The 16,230-nt window shown below is 40.7% G+C and overlaps 1 protein-coding gene across 1 annotated transcript in view; it reads left to right on the top strand.

Moving 5' to 3' along the window:
- The window catches only part of LOC145410170 (coiled-coil domain-containing protein 186-like), a 31,623-nt gene extending 17,641 nt beyond the window's left edge, over positions 1–13,982 (top strand). Inside the window, exons 10-16 of the mRNA XM_080280368.1 lie at positions 186–302; positions 1,151–1,273; positions 3,694–3,915; positions 5,244–5,462; positions 10,280–10,318; positions 13,489–13,638; positions 13,908–13,982. Coding sequence (XP_080136494.1) covers positions 186–302; positions 1,151–1,273; positions 3,694–3,915; positions 5,244–5,462; positions 10,280–10,318; positions 13,489–13,638; positions 13,908–13,982 — 945 coding nt within the window. The remainder of the gene's footprint in view (positions 1–185; positions 303–1,150; positions 1,274–3,693; positions 3,916–5,243; positions 5,463–10,279; positions 10,319–13,488; positions 13,639–13,907) is intronic.
- Positions 13,983–16,230: the final 2,248 nt, after the last annotated feature.

The raw sequence follows: 16,230 nt of genomic DNA, 5'->3' as shown, positions 1-16,230 counted from the left end.
GATATCTTCTATATCAGGATATGTTATGGTGAACGTTTACTGTAAATTGTTATATTGACAGAACCAGTTTGTAATTTACTGTAAATTGTTATATTGACAGAACCAGTTTGTAATATTGAGTAGTGTGTCCGAAGTAGATGCAGTGTATTACAGTATTTCTTAGAGATATTTTGTTATCTTGACAGAACCAGTTAGTTGAGGTGGAGCGATGCGAAGCAGTGGCAGAACTGGATGAAGCAAGGCAGCAGCTGACACGCCTTAAGGCTGAACTGGCCCGCCTCACTCAGTCTCACACCTCTCAGGTCAGCATCATAATTATTGCACCTGTTCTGACCTAATTAAGATCCCTGACCCCTTTTCAGTGGAGTTGGTGGACCTGTGTAGTTAGAGTGTTGATTTGATCTTTTATCAGAGAAGCTCACTTCTTTCTTGGTCCATGGCCCACCTTTCCACAAAATTTCATTGTAACTCATTGAGACGTTTTGGAGAAGGTGTGCAGGATACTCCAGATCTGGATCCTCCCCCAAATTTGAGCATTTCTTCCTTGGCCCATGGCCCACCCTGCCGCAAAATTTCATCAAAATCCATTCATAACTTTTTCAGTAATCCCAGATCCAGATCCATGGATGTAGGATATGGATTAGCCCCCAAATTCAGTCAATTCTTTCTTGATCCATGGTGCACCTTTCCACAAAATTTCATTGAAATTCATTGAGAACTTTTGGAGATATTGTGCAGGATACTCCAGATCCAGCCAAAAATTTAATCATTTATTCATTGGCTTATGGCCCACCTTTCCACAAAATTTCATCAAAATCTGTTTGTAACTTTTTGAGTAATCCATCTCGCTATCAGACAGACAAACAAACAAACAAATGCTGGGTAAAACATATACCTCCTGGTGGAGGTAAATAATGTTACAGGAAATCATCATGATAAGTAAAATTGATTCACATATATTTTGCTGTTAAGTCCATAGTAAATTACTGTAAAAGAAAAATTGCATATTAAAGTTCCGTTGTTCCCTGTGTAAGTGGCTTTGCAATTTCCTCCAATTTACATTGTCATTTGTGTGTAAAAGTTACGGTATTGCAGAACTTATAATGAGAAGTGCATGTAGGCAAATACAGTGAATACCTGGTGTTAACAGGTAGGTGAGCTGCGGCGTGAGGTGAACGAGCGGAGTGAAGAGGCCACCAGACTGAACACCAGAGTCCTTGACCTTGAGAGTGAGATCCAGGTTCTTAACAGGAAGCATGCCAATGCCCTTAAGGTAGTTATACATCATGTGCTTCACTAAATGTTTAACCTCTTCAGAATGATTACATATTTTTCATTTCTCTCCAGCTATCCCCAGATGCTTTGTAAAACAGAACTTTGCAACATTTAGTGAGTTAATTTCAAGATCCTGGTTAGTAGACACTGCATGAGGAAGATTAGCTCCTCTTCCTTCCAGTGTAATATTGTGTGAGGCTACATACACTAGTTTTTGTGGCCAGACCAGCATCCAGAAAAGAAACCCATGCATGCACAAATGACTGGAATCAAGGGATGAAGCACCTGCTCACTTTGGTGAACAATGCATCACTGACAAGAAAGGACAGTTATCGTGACTCGTGAGACATCCTAACAGGACGTGGAACAATACACCCAATCTTTTTCGAGTCTGGATTGATTCCTGTCATTACCATTTCTGATGCCTGTGGGGTTTTCAGAAGTGGCCTGAATCCTCTTCCTGAAGAGTACCTTTCTGTGAGGGAGTGTAGAGTGAAAAACGATTAACAGTTAGCCCTCAACGTACAACGAACACATAAATACACTTTGTTGTATTAGAACAGATACACAGAATGCACTTAGCTGGTGTCTGTATGACTGTTCATTTGGTGTCTATTATACGCATTTTCAGTGTGTATTGCCCATAAGTAATGTAATGTGCAATATATGATGCTGCTGTTCACATGTTTTTGAGCAAGGCTACATTTGAACTGAGTTGTAATCTTGAACAGAAAGGATACACAGAATGGACACAGCTGGTGTCTGCATAATCATTCAGTCACTGTCTTTATTCCATTTATTTTTAATGCTGTGTTGTCTATAAATAATGCGAAACATGATGCTGCTCATCACTCGTTGTTTTGGTGGGGGCTCGATAGGACTGAGTTGTAAAAGAAAGGATACATAGAATACACATAGCTGGTACTTGCACTGTTTCTCACATAGTCTTTTGATCTATATTTTTATTCCATTCATTTTTAATGTTCATCCATCCATCCATCCATCATCCAATCCTACATTGCCCCATGAGGAGCGTAGGAGCCCGGGGCTAGGCAGTTGGTCTCGACATTTAAGATGAGAGTGACCAGCCTCACTCATCCCTGAGTGGCATTACATGAGCAGTCAACCCCAACCACCCCTTGCATATAAACCTTCACCGGCCCAATCTGACTGGAGCGCAATAATTACCCACTGAACCACCAGGTGCCAAAATATGGCTATATGGTTACCACCCAGCATAGTAAATGGTTTCCTGGTGTACAGGAAACCATTTGGCTTGTCACTCAGTGCGGAGTCACCCACAGGCAGAAGGAAAAGGAAAGAATGAAGGAAAGAAAGACAGAAGAGGGAGTGTAAAGTCACCCGTAGGCAGAAGGACAAGGAAAGAATGAAGGAAAGAAAGACAGAAGAGGATGGAAGGAAAGAAGGATGGAAGAGTGGAAAGGGCAGACACCCGAGAGCAGCACTACATTGAGTGAGTGGATTGTGATATGCAGTGCTGCTCTTCATGTGTTGTTTTAGTGGGGCTAGATTGGGACTGAGCATCACTGCCTGCATCCATTACCGATGTGAGGGTTCTTCCTTGACCATGTGAACAGCTGACGCAATACATGCCATTAATGATGCAACTCACATTATATTTTATCTATACTTGATTAATTTTTAATGGTGAAATTTTGACGTGGTGAAAAAGGTATATCTGAGTGTATTTGAAGGAGGGAGGAGACAAGGTAGGCCAAAAAGAAGGTGGAGGGATATGGTGGATGAGTGTGTGAGGAAAAGAGGTGTGGAAGTTGGTGAGGTAAAGGGACTGACAAGAGACTGAACTGGCTGGGTGAATTTTGTGCAGAGAAGCACATAACCAGGGATTCGTCACTCCTTTTTAACGTGACAGCGTTCAGATTGACTCTGTCAGATAGGTACTGTATATGTGAAGCTACAGAATGTGGTGATATTTTGTTTTGGCCTATCTGATGGATTCAGGATTCTGTGGGGTTGAATGAAGAGTGAATGGAATCATGGCCCATTTGAACTGGGCAAACTTAGGCTGTCTGGACATTTCTACTCCTTACCCTTCCTCAGGGTGGGAAAGGAGGTCCGGATGATGATGGTGAAGATGATGATGAAATTTTGACGTAAATATGAATCCCATGTGAGTATAACTTGAATCAGTTCCTAACATTTATAATGGCATAAATCTATATCGTCACAAAAAGAGCTGTCGTAACTCAAGGGTTTACTGTCAGGAAGTTTTGAACAAAATCGAAGTATAAGTAGAGTTTGGGAAAGCTTGAATGTTACTGATTTGAAGGGATAGGAAGCAACAGTGATACTCAGCCTGTTAATGTATAAGAATACTGTATTAGAATTTTTATAAGTAATGTATGATATGTGGCTGACTCCTCTTGGCTCTATCAGGATCTAAGCCGTGAAATGCAGAAACTGCGACGACGAGTGGAGCTGCAGGAGGATGGGGGAGGTGGGGAGTGTGTGGGAGGAGCAGAAGGCAGTGGTCGGTCATCCCAGGCAGCCACACCCTATGACACTCACTCACAACCCTCACCAGCATCATCAAATACCTCACTCAACACCCTCGAGTACACCCAACCCACTCACAATGGCACACACCCTCCCCATCAGGTACAGTACTGTCTCAGATAATTTCACCCCTAATTCCTTCATTATATATATTGGTCCATGAGTTTGTTTTTATATTAGTTTTGCTGTTGCCCCAGGGTCATCTGAATGTGAACCTAGTGGACCTCAGGCTGAAATTACCATTCTCCTGCACTGTCAGTCATTCTCCTTTCAGGGGATAGGGAAGGAGGAAAGGACATATGTATAACTGGGCAGCAGAGATATCATGACTACATTTTATAATTTCTGCTCATATTTCAACCATACCTGCTGCCTTTCCATTCTTCAGCCGTTTAACAGTATTCCACACTTCTACTGTTTTGACATTCTCAGGCTCCACAACTTCCATATTGATATCCCTAGGCATCAGACTCTTCTTTGTGCAATACCCAAACCCATGAAGTTTTGCTTCCAATTGCTAGTATTCATCCATATTCATTACTAAAATTTTCCCTTTTTTCCCACATCCCTATCATCAGATAACCTTCTTGAGCATATGTTGAAGATTGGCTTCATACAGTTTCCTTAAGTGTACAGAAACGGTAGAGTAATATATTGTGAATGTAACCTTGAGGGACCAGTATTGTGAAGGACAGATTGTTAAGAATTTTATATTAACCCCATCCGTTCAGTGATATATACAGTACAGTAAAATCTTGGTATAACAGACTTCAGTATACCGGAATTCGCTTTTATCAGATTTGAGGAGCCTACAGTACAAAATTCTTATATGTCAGGAAAAGTCTGATAAAGCCAAAAGTGATCCGGACTGCCTGACCTCAGTCCAGCTTGGATGGTCGAGGAGGAGGTTGTTTGGGTAGGTTGTCATGACCTTGATGGGCACTGGGTGGGCATTGGGTAGTTGTCATGACCTTGTTGATGGGTGTTGGGTGGGCATCTGAGTGGGTCAGGATCTTGAGGATGTAGATTGCTGGATATGAGTTGGATAATAAGTAATGAAACAACAGTGCTAATGGAAAAATAAGTTGGTGCAGTCTGGACTAATGTCTGATATATTAGAAAAAGTCTGGGTTAACAGGGAAATCCGGATGTCACTTTTATCGGAATTCCTCATTTTTCGGAATGGCCTGGGCCCCAGTTAGAGTGTTGTAGTGAGGTTTTACTGTATTTATTCTGTTTATCTCCAGACTTTTATATTCAGTTTATTAGCAGCTTCAGAACTTATGGAATAGACATTCCCTTCAGTAACTCTTTCACCACCAGAGAGCCTTTCTGAAGGTTTACTAAAATTGTCTGTTCCTTGCAAAACACAACATAAAATAAATTATGGGATTGAAGGTGATAAATACTGTCTGTGTGTGTTGGTTTAGGATGGTGTTGTGGAAATGGTGGTCCCACAACAGGTGTTGGTAGAGAGGATAGTGAAGCTTCAACGTGCAGCAGCCAAGCGAGCCGAAAAGATTGAGTTCCTGGAGGAGCACGTGGCCCAGTTAGTGGCAGAGCTTAAGAAGAAATCCCGAATCATCCACCATTACATCATGAAGGAAGAAGCTGGGGCGCTGTCGTCTTCAGCATCAGATTTGTCAAAGGTCAGTTTCTGCAAAGTCTTGTGACCATACTGAGAACTGTTGCATTCACAATACACCTATACCCCAATATCCGGCAGTGTTGTGTACCAGTGGGAGTGTCCGGTCAGCAAGTACAGTATATCACATATCAAAGCAATTTTTCACCATAAGATACAGAAGAAAAGCCAGAGATGCATTTCAGACCCAAACCCAAACTCTCATATACCTGACTTAGTCAACAGAGACTGACACAGAAACACCGTAGGTAGTGTTGTTATCCTTATAAACAATACGATTTCTAAAAAATGGCACATCAACATCACATGCAGGAGGATAGAGTGGTGGGACATTTGGTGTTCAACACCACTTTTGGGCAACTAAACAGCAAGGCAGGCTGCTGGCAGTATACCAAGTGGGGGTAGGGGAGGGTGGGGGTTGGGGAGGGGGGTGGGGGAGACAGGGAAGGAGGCAAGAAAGCCAAACAGCCCAGCTACTCCTCCATAGTCTCTCTCTCTCTCTCTCTCTTTCACACACACACACACACACACACACACACACACACACCGAGAAGATTGATTTTATGGGATAAGAGAGCAACAAGAGGACATGGAATGAAATTGAAAAAGTCAAGCTGCTTGAAGGACATCAAGAAATATAGCTTTCCTTACAGAAGTATAGACTTATGGAATAGCCTGGACAAAGAGATCGTGCAGTCTAAAAACTTAAACGAGTTTAAAGCTAAATTTGACTTGCTGAGATACAGCGATGGGAACCCACGAGCATAGCATATTTTGTGTGTATCACTATTATGTATATTGGGTAAATACATAAGTATTTGGAACGACTTAGACGAAAAGGTGGTGCAGGAGAAAAACATTCATGTGTGTAAAGGTAGACTAGATAAATGTGGATATGGAGACAGGACAACACGAGCATCGCTCAATTCCTGTATACTACAAATAGGTAAATACAAATAGGTAAATACACACACACACACACAGGAGACAAGTGGGGATGGGGGAGGGTGGAGGGTTATGGAGAGGGAGACAACCAGGGGTGGGGGAAGGCAGGGGGACAGGGAGGGAGACATGCCTGGCAGTGCTGAGTATGGTGGGGGAGAGGAGGGATGGGGTTGGGGGAGAAGAGAGGGGATGGAGGGAGGACAGGAGGACCAGGAGAGCCTCACTTCAAACCTAGGGAGAGGCGGGGTGTCAGACTAGTGAGGTGACGAACATTCAAATTGTTCGGATTGTGGGAATGTTCCCCTATTTCTTGTGTTCAGTCTAGCAGGGCGCCGGTTATTGATGCACCAGACAATGGGCTATGGGTCTACTGTAAGTCCATGTTATGTCTTGCCTTTATTATTATTATTATTATTATTTTATTTATCGTTATTGGGTGGTAGTTGGGGGTGCTCACCATCCGCTTGAAGTACTACTGCTCTCAGGTGTCTGCCCTTTCCTCTCCTCCATCCTTCTTTCCTTCCGTCCTCTTCAGTCTCTCTTTCCTTCATTCTTTCCTTGTCCTTCTGCCTATGGGTGACTTTACACTCCCACTTCTGTCTTTCTTTCCTTCATTCTGTCCTCTTCCTTCTGCCTGTGGGTGACTCTGCACTGAGTGACAAGCCAGTTTGTTTCCTGTACACCAGGAAACCATTTACTATGCTGGGTGGTAACCATATAACCAAATTATGGCGCCTGGTGGTTTAGTGGGTAATTACAGCACTCCAATCGGATTGATCCGGTGAAGGTTTATATCCAGCAAGTGATTGGGGTTTATTGCTCACGTATTGCCACTCAGGGATGAATGAGGCTGGTCACTCTCACCTTAAATGTCAGGCCAACTTGCCTAGCCCCGGGCTCCTACGCTCCTCATGGGACAACGTAGGATTGGATGATGGATGGATGGATATTATTATTATTATTATTATTATTATTATTACAATAAAACCACGGTATAACGGAATTCAGTATACCGGAATTCTCTTTTACTGGAATCGAGGAGCCACCAGACTAAATTTCAATATGCAGGCAGACCCTGAGATGCGATACCCCTAGATGCGATACCCTAGCTTCGCGATGGGGGTGGAAATACACCACCCAACCCCGCCAAACATTGGTCAAACCCCGGTATGATGATGGGTTTTGTTTTGTTTTAAACCAATTTTGATTATATTTTAGACTTAAATTTTGTGTTTAGGTTAATTTATAAACTGTTTTTAGACTTAGATTAATGTATTTTAGTCATAGGTGGGGTGAACACTGTCATTTTGGGGTACAGTTTACTAAGTTTGATTTTTTCAGACTTATTTTTGATGATTTTCAGAATTTATTTATGGATTCAGGTGAGAAATAAACTGCTTTTATACAGTTTAGCTTGTTTGAAAGCTATTTGGGGGTTAAGGTGAAACTTGTTTTTGGACTTATTTAGGTGGGTTTAGGACTTGGTTGGGGGGAAAACCCAAGGCTTAAAATCGCATCCATATACTTTACATGTTAAATCTACCCTAAGGTATGATACTCTGCCTAACGATGGGTTTTTACTGTACTTAACCAGTTTCATTTTCAAACCGGGGTATGCCTGTATCAGAAAAATTCTGAAGAAGCCAGCAGCAGTCCAGACAGCCAGACCTCAGTCTGGAGTGGCCTTGGCGTCACTTATTTTTCTGAAAAATTTCGCAAAATAGCACTTCATTCCGGAAGGGGGACACTGAAATTCCCCCTTTTTGAATGGAAAAATTATGGTGCATTATTGTCTACGCAGTTTGTGTGTTCATGCATTGGTTGATGGCGGGCTGGCAGCATCACTATTGTTTTCCTGTGCTCTGCCTCAGTCTCACCCACGCAGCCATGATCCGCCAGCAGAGAAAAAGTGGCCGTCTGCCTCTCTACTTAATAATCAAAGTTGCCTGGGCAAGAAGAGGGAGGGAGCTGTGCACTGATAATAGGCCTAACCCACCTGAGCAAAAATGACTGTGTTGCCTCCTTACCGAATGGTCAGAGTCACATGGTCGAGAAGAAGAGGGAGGGAGGGAAGAGAAGGTGTGAGAAACAAAAGGGAATGAAAGAAGAGAAAAGGTGGGAAGAAAACAAGGAACTTAAGGAAGGGAGAGAGGGAGAATGTTAGAGGGAGAGAAGAAAACAAAGGGGGGATAGAGAGGCTAGGGAGGAAGGGAATGAAAGAGAATATGAGAAAGGGAGAGAGAGAAGATAAAGCGTAAGGGCAGGCTCAAACGCCTTTGCGCAAATGAGCGAAAAACCATATATGTCCGTATATATATGGACTCAGCAATTTAGAGTACTATGAGTTAGTCTGTATTAATACAAACTCAGCAGTTTTAACACTGTTGGTTTGTCCGCATATATGTGGACACGGCACGGAATGGGTTAAGGTTCTTCAGCCGGATTGAGCCTGTGTAGGTTTATATACAAGGTGTGGTTGAGGTTTATTGCTCACTTACTGCCATTCAGGGATGAGTGAGGCTGGTCATTCTCATCTTAAATATCAGGACCACCTTACCTAGCCCTGGACTGCTATGCTCCTTATGGAGCAACACAGGATTAGATGATGTATTTATGTGTATATTATTTATTTATATATTTTTATTTTTATTTACTTATTTATTTTATTATTATTATTATTATTATTATTATTACTTTTTGTAATTTAGTTCACATTAAATTCCAAGAAGATTGCATGTTAAATTGCCATTGGTACCTATAAATCTTGGCTCTCAGTTTCCAGCACCATTTGTATGTAAATAGTTTTAATATTTTGAACACATGCCAGACATATAATGGAGATTTATTGTACTGTATGTGGTGTGAGCAGCAAAGTGTATAACTGAGAGTTTATTTGTAGAGTGAGGTATTGTGTGGTATCTTACAACAAACAAGGACATGCTTTCTATCACATCCATATCCAGATCACAACTTTCTTCACTTCCTCATTTGTCAGTCTGTCTCTCCATGTGACTCCACATACTCTGCTTCTTTCAAATAACTCATTTCCACTGCTCTCACTCTTGACTTGTGTCCCTCCAACAAGGTCCAAGCTTCACTACCATACATTAGAGTTGGTGTCACAGTACTATCATGCAGCGACTCTTTCTTCCATGCTCACTTCCCTGTTTCTTATCACAGCTTTCAAAGAGTCAGCAACCTTTCTTCCTTGTTGTATTTCTTAAGTACATTGCCCTCTGGACTCCCATCCTTACTCATTACATTACATTAGTGTTGCCACAAAACAAGTTCATCCTTCACTCATCATGTTACAGCAAATCCAGGTTTAGCAGCAAAAATAACAATGCTCTCCACACCTGTTCCCGTCCACCTCTCCCACCAGCTTGGTAAACAATACTGTGTAGCCAGTTTTCTTTCCCATTCAGACATTCCACCACCCGAGTGTGGTAATTTTGTATGAAACCTGGTGTTTGCTCGCTCCAGAAATTATCTTCAGTCAGGCTATTGATGGTTTCACCGTTAGCATTGTTGCTGTGCACATTTTTTCTTAGAACTAATAATTTCTGAATGTAGGGTGTACAGGTATTTCATATGGTGTATGAAGTTCCTTCTGTGCCATGTATTAATAATCACTATGACCAGATTGTTATCACCAAGCTGTTTAAGGGGCAAAGGTAACAACCACAAATATATGAAATTTTGCAATCTAGCTATCATATCTTGTAATCCCACATTTGTGCATTATGTGCAGATATTTACTCTATATAATGTTGTCAGCGATTGTATGTTCCCTGAAAAGTAGCATACCAGTATATTAGCACTGTGAATATATTGTGATGTTTCTTCCTGTTCTTAATACAACTTTTGCATCTGCAGTCTAATGCAATCACTGGGAAAACTAAAATGAAGAGAGAGGTAAGTACATATTCTAAGTAAAAGACATATGAAATGTTTGAGTACTGATTATGGTATTTATTTAAGAACTTTATATAAAGAGTAATTATTATTGTGGTTTATCACTGACTGATGATAGAACCTTTGAGTGCTAGGCCTTCCCTATGCAGAATAAAATTATGTGTGCAGTAGTCACATGCATTTCCATCCTTAGTATCTCTTTTTCCACAACCAGGGTTGTGGAGTCGGAGTCGGAGTCATGGAGCCATCTGTTTTTGGTTGGAGTCGGAGTCAGTAATATTCCCACAACTCCAACTCCAAGCTTTTTTGTTGTGAAATGGTATATGTCATATCTTTCCAATACTTCATTCAGTTTATTGGACAACCATGTACTGTATAATGGTTTATTTGTTAGTATGCAAGCACTATAAGTAGAGGATTTAAAATAAAGATTTAAGAATTGCATCTATCAAAATTCATGAATTCTCTATTATTCATTCACCTGCATCATGTCCATGTGCCGTATTATTAGTACAGTACATACTTAAGTCAGAGTCGGAGTCATACTGTACTTGTAAAATTTCTGGAGTCGAGTCAGAGTTGTACTTGTAAAATTTCTGGAGTCGGAGTTGGAGTCAGGAATTATCGTCACCGACTCCACAATCCTGTCCGCAACAGTGACTAATTTTTTCCCATGGCAGTTCCTATAACCATTTCAATCACAGTTTGTAATTTTCCTGTTCTGACATGCTGTTTAATGATAAGGCATCTGTGAAATGCAACCCGTATTTATATACTCTCTTGGCAGTTACATCACATATGCCCCACATGCTACACATTTCAGTTAAGACTTATACAGTACGGTCATTTAATATCGTATGTACACCCAAAATGACATTTCCTTTGTTTTGATGCCCCATTTGTTATTTATACCCCCTTTCCTTAATGTATGCAAAGAATTACAAGGGGCTTGCTGCTACCTTTTATTCTTTTCATTCCAGTTAGATATACCACACGATTATTAACCCAGTGAGCTCGGGAATGTCTTTTTCTATTTATTCTTGACATTTGCTGATTATTTTATTCAGTTTTGGATTGACTTTTTGAATTGAAGAGGTTAAACCCAAACCTTAATTAACTCCTTAGAGTACAAGAGGCCTTTCCTAAGCTGAATAAAATTATCAGGAGATGCCAAGAATAAATAGAAAAGGAAGTCACCCAAGCCTGTATTCTTATCAGTTAAGGAGAGTTCAAGCTCATCATCTTCCTTAGAAATTTATTTTATATATTGCATCTTTGTTTTGTGGTAGTTGGGGGCACTCACCATCCACTCACTCAGTGTAGTGCTGCTCTCGGATGTCTGCCTTTTCCTCTCTTCCTTCTTTCTTTCCATCCTTCCTCTTCTGTCTTTCTTTCCTTCATTCTTTCCTCTTCCTTCTGCCCATGGGTGACTCGACACTGAGTGACGAGCCAAATGGTTTCCTGTACACCAGGAAACTATTTACTATGCAGGTTGGTAACCAAGTACTGTAATCAGATCATGGCTTCTGGTGGTTTAGTGGGTAATAGGAGCACTCCAGTTGGATTGAGCCTGTGTAGGTTTATATCCAAGGGGTGGTTGGGTTTTATTGCTCACGTAATACCACTCAGGGATGAGTGAGGCTGATACTCTCATCTTAATTGTCAGGACCAGCTTGCTTAGTCCTGAAATCTTATGCTCCTTATGTGGCAACACTGGATTTCATGATGAAAGAATGATGAACATCTTTGTATTCTCTTGTATGACATAGTTTACATAAATATACAAGAGATTATTGGTATGCCATATGCAGAAAGAAACTGATAAGGAAGAGGTGCTAGGGAGCCTCCTTCATTGATGAGAATAGTAGTAGTATAGTTATAGTAGTAGTAGGCAAATAGTAGTAGTTAGTAGTAGTAATACTGTAGTAGTGGTAGTAGTAGTAGTAGTAGTGGTGGTGGTGGTGGTGGTAGTAGTAGTAGTAGTAGTAGTAGTAAGCAGTAACAGGAGCAGCAGTATAGTAAAAGTCCTTTAGTCCGACCACCAATAATCCAAATATCCCAATACTGCGAATGTTTCAAGGCAGCACTGAAATTCCGCTTGCTGCGGGGAGCGGCAACAAGTGCAGGGAGGACTGCCATTTTCAGTTTATACCTGTCCTCAGTCTGATACTCTTCTGATAATTCCTCACGATTTTCAGACCAGTAAGTGACTACAACAAAGTAGCAATGGCACCCTCACCTCCTAGTCGTGGTGGAAAGAAAACTGATAAACGAAAGCATGTGACACAATAAGTGATAAACTCGAGGCCTGACCCCCCTCCAGCCAGCAGAACCCTCCTGCATTCCCCCCCCTCCCCACTCTACCTCCCTCCTACCCTGCCATGCACTTAAGTTTTTTTCTTTTTTGATATTTTTTTCACCTCAGAATATTTGGATTAGTGGATTTGTTTTCATACCGTTAGAAAACTGTGTCTTTGTAGAATAAGATGAAAGAAAAATGAAAGTGATATTACATAATGTACCCTCAAGTAGTTGTGGCAAGTATAAGTTGACAGAGCGCATAAAAATGTTTATCCCATTATTTTTCTAAGTATTTTTTTGGTCACAGTTTCAAATTTTCCCATGAATGAAAATATAATCACCGAACTGGAAAGTGTTGATGATCATATACGTATTTCTAATGTTTTCAGAGGTCCCACCCAATAGTCTGAAAAAAACAATACTGTAATTCGAAAGACCCTCAGTCCATTGCCATTCGGATTACAGGACTTTTACTTTAGTAATAATAGTAGTTTTAGTAGTAGTAGTAGTAGTATTGAAGTATTAGTATTAGTAGTACTGTAGTAGTACAGTAGTAGTAGTAGTACTTTAGTAGTATTAGTAGAAGTACTGTAGTAATATTAGTAGTAAAGTAGTAATAGTTATTGTTGTTGTTGTTGTTGTTGTTGGTGGTGGTGGTGGTGTAGCACCAGGGTCATCTGAAACGTGAACTATTGGACTGCAAGGTGAAGTTGACTTTCTCCTACAGTCCACCATCTTCCTTTTGGAAGATAGGGAAGTAGATGAAGAACATTTGTATAACTGGGCAGTTGAATCTCCCAGTTATATCAGTGCCACCACATGAAGGCATCCCTATGAAATGGTTAAATGACATATGCCCCGTTCCCTAGGCGGAGGTGGTGCGGCATGGGGGCATTATGGCATCAGTGTATGGGTCGACTCCGCGTGATGCCACCATGACCCTTGAGTTGTCATTGGAAATCAATGCTAAGCTGCAGGCTGTACTTGAAGACACCTTGCTCAAGAATATAACTCTCAAGGTTGGTAGCCAGCTTCTTCATAATGTACACTTGATTTCTTCAGCCTGAGGTGATATTTTGCTGACTCCAGTTGATTGTACTCAGTTTAGGAATCTCCCCTCAAGCTTAAGGCATTAAAACCCATCTCCACTAACCCTTCCAGATTTAGGATACACTTTATATGTTATTTTAGCTATAAGTCAGGTAGTTTTACATCAGTTGAGGAGAAACCCTTTTATTCAGTTGAAGTAATTAATCTCTTTGTGTTAACCCATATACCTCCCCTGCAGGAAAACCTCAACACACTTGGTGATGAGATAGCCAAGATCTCACGTCAGAACCAACAGCTTGGAAGCCAGAAGTAATGGCATTCTACGCCCCATCTTTGATAATGCTCGGGTAAGGTGTCATCCAGCAACAACATTACTGAACAAAATGGAGTATTAAAGGTGGTTGAATTTATTACAGTGCAGATACACATCCTTGAAACATGTGATTGACAAGAGGAAGTGAAACACAGAGTAAATGTAGCAGCAACAACAGCAGTCTGAACCACAGACAAAACACTGTGCCTTGTTTCCTCTTGTCAGTCACCTGTTTTGGACAATTGTATATGTGGCTGTACGTGCTTATTAAAAGTATATCATTGATTCATTGTCATTGGGATCTTATGCATTTTTAAGTATTTTGTAGTACATTCCACTAGTGCATATAATTTACCAAGATATTTTTAATAGCTGAAGTCTTGGGCTTACAAGCTTACCAAGGTTAATAATTCTGTTTATAATACATGTACAGTTGTTTGTGTCTGAGTATCATGTAGCGTACTGGAGTTTTTGTACTTATTTAAGTAATGTACTACTGTATGTTTCAGCATACATTTTGCATTATGCTATTGATGACATCCTCCTTTCGTCAGTGAGTTGCTAACCACAATTGGCCTCAACTAAAGTTTGAAGATCCTTCCTTGTAAAGTAACGTAGTCATAACTGTACATTTTTACTTTGGTATGTTTAGTGACACTATACCAACCTTACCAGTGTGGTTGTTGTTTTTTTTTTACCATTACAAACTTCACATGAACCACAATAATTTCTTTGAAATGGTATTGTGTTATGTGGTCCAGTAGCTTTAATGTACAGTGTTTTGTTATACTTATTGAAGCAGTAGAACAATATGAAAAGAGAGAGGGGAAAGTTTTTTATTTATTTTAATCATGACTGCCCATAGTATGGCCAGATTTTTTTTTTTTTTTTTTTTTTTTTTTTTTAATAGCCATATTTGCAGTTATGTGATGTGATCTATATGCTGGTGTAAATATGAAATGAGATCCTGTTGCAGCTTTTCATCGTTGCACAAAGTATAGCCAGTATTTTTGTGTGAGACTTTCTATCACTTCCTCTATACCTGTTTATTTCTGCCTATGAAATGGTGAGGAACACCTTCATTCGGTGACACTGACATGACCAGATGATGGAGCTGCCTGGTTATGCAAATGTCCCTCGTTCCCCTCCCTGTCTCCCAAGAGAAGGATGGTGGGCTGCAGAAGAAGGGCAGCTCTTTCATTCTGCAGTCCAGAATTACTAACATTACCATAATATTCTCTGGTATATTCTGCCTATGAGGTGGTCAAGATTCTGGGAGCTTGAGCATTGAGTGAAGGAAAATGTGACCCATGTAATTAGGCATACTGTCAATGGTTCTCCTTCCATCAAGGTTTTTCTTGTGCACTGGACCTATCCTAGGTTGGGAAAAGAGATCAGGATGATGATGATGATGATGATAATAATGATATTAGTTTTGCAGATACAGAAAGCCCCTTAATCTGACAAAAATATAGGAATATTTATGTTCATTGCATACATGAGGTTAGGTGTGATAATATATGTACAAAGTGAGATGTGAGAATGTGTGTGTGATTAGGGTAATGGTACTGAGCATGTAAGAAGAATTACGGTGATGAGTTTTGAGATGAGGAACGATGGTGTGCAGTGTGGATCTAAGGTGTGACAAGTGGTGTTATGATGTGTAGCATGTGTGATGTAAGGAATAAATGTGCACATGTTTTAGTGTGAAATACAGAAGTATGCATGTGTTTGTGTGTTAGATATTTGGGCAGAGTTGTACTGATGTATGTGCATGTGCCTTTAAGAATGAGCGTGTACATGCAGTATCATTGGCAAGTACAGATTCAGATGAGGTGCCTAAAATTCATTCAGGCTGTACCCTTTTTCTGGCCAGGTGTTCATGGAACCAAATTAAGAAGCCTCTTAATTACCAGTAAATGTGGTGATTTCGATATGATAAACTTGGATATAAGTATAATCAGGGGTGCACTCTGGGGGAGGGGCACTGGGCTTGGCCCCCCCCATTTAGCTCTCTGGGTCCTTTAATAATTTATATATATTTATTTCAATAATAGCAAAACATGAAAAATTGGCAGGTACAAACAAAGAGTAACCCATGAGCCAGCAGCTCCCTGACTCTAAACCTGCATGTGACCTCCCCATAATTATCGGATTACCTGACCTCTCCTCACTACGCCCCCCCCCCCCCTTAAAAAATTTCTGGGTGCGCCCTTGAGTACTGTATAATGCTAATTGCTGGACCGTG

This window comes from Coenobita brevimanus, chromosome 84 (assembly GCF_032717465.1).
Source record: "Coenobita brevimanus isolate Jiangsu-jjx chromosome 84, ASM3271746v2, whole genome shotgun sequence".
Lineage (NCBI taxonomy): Eukaryota > Metazoa > Arthropoda > Malacostraca > Decapoda > Coenobitidae > Coenobita > Coenobita brevimanus.
This window is presented reverse-complemented; position numbering and strand designations above follow the sequence as displayed.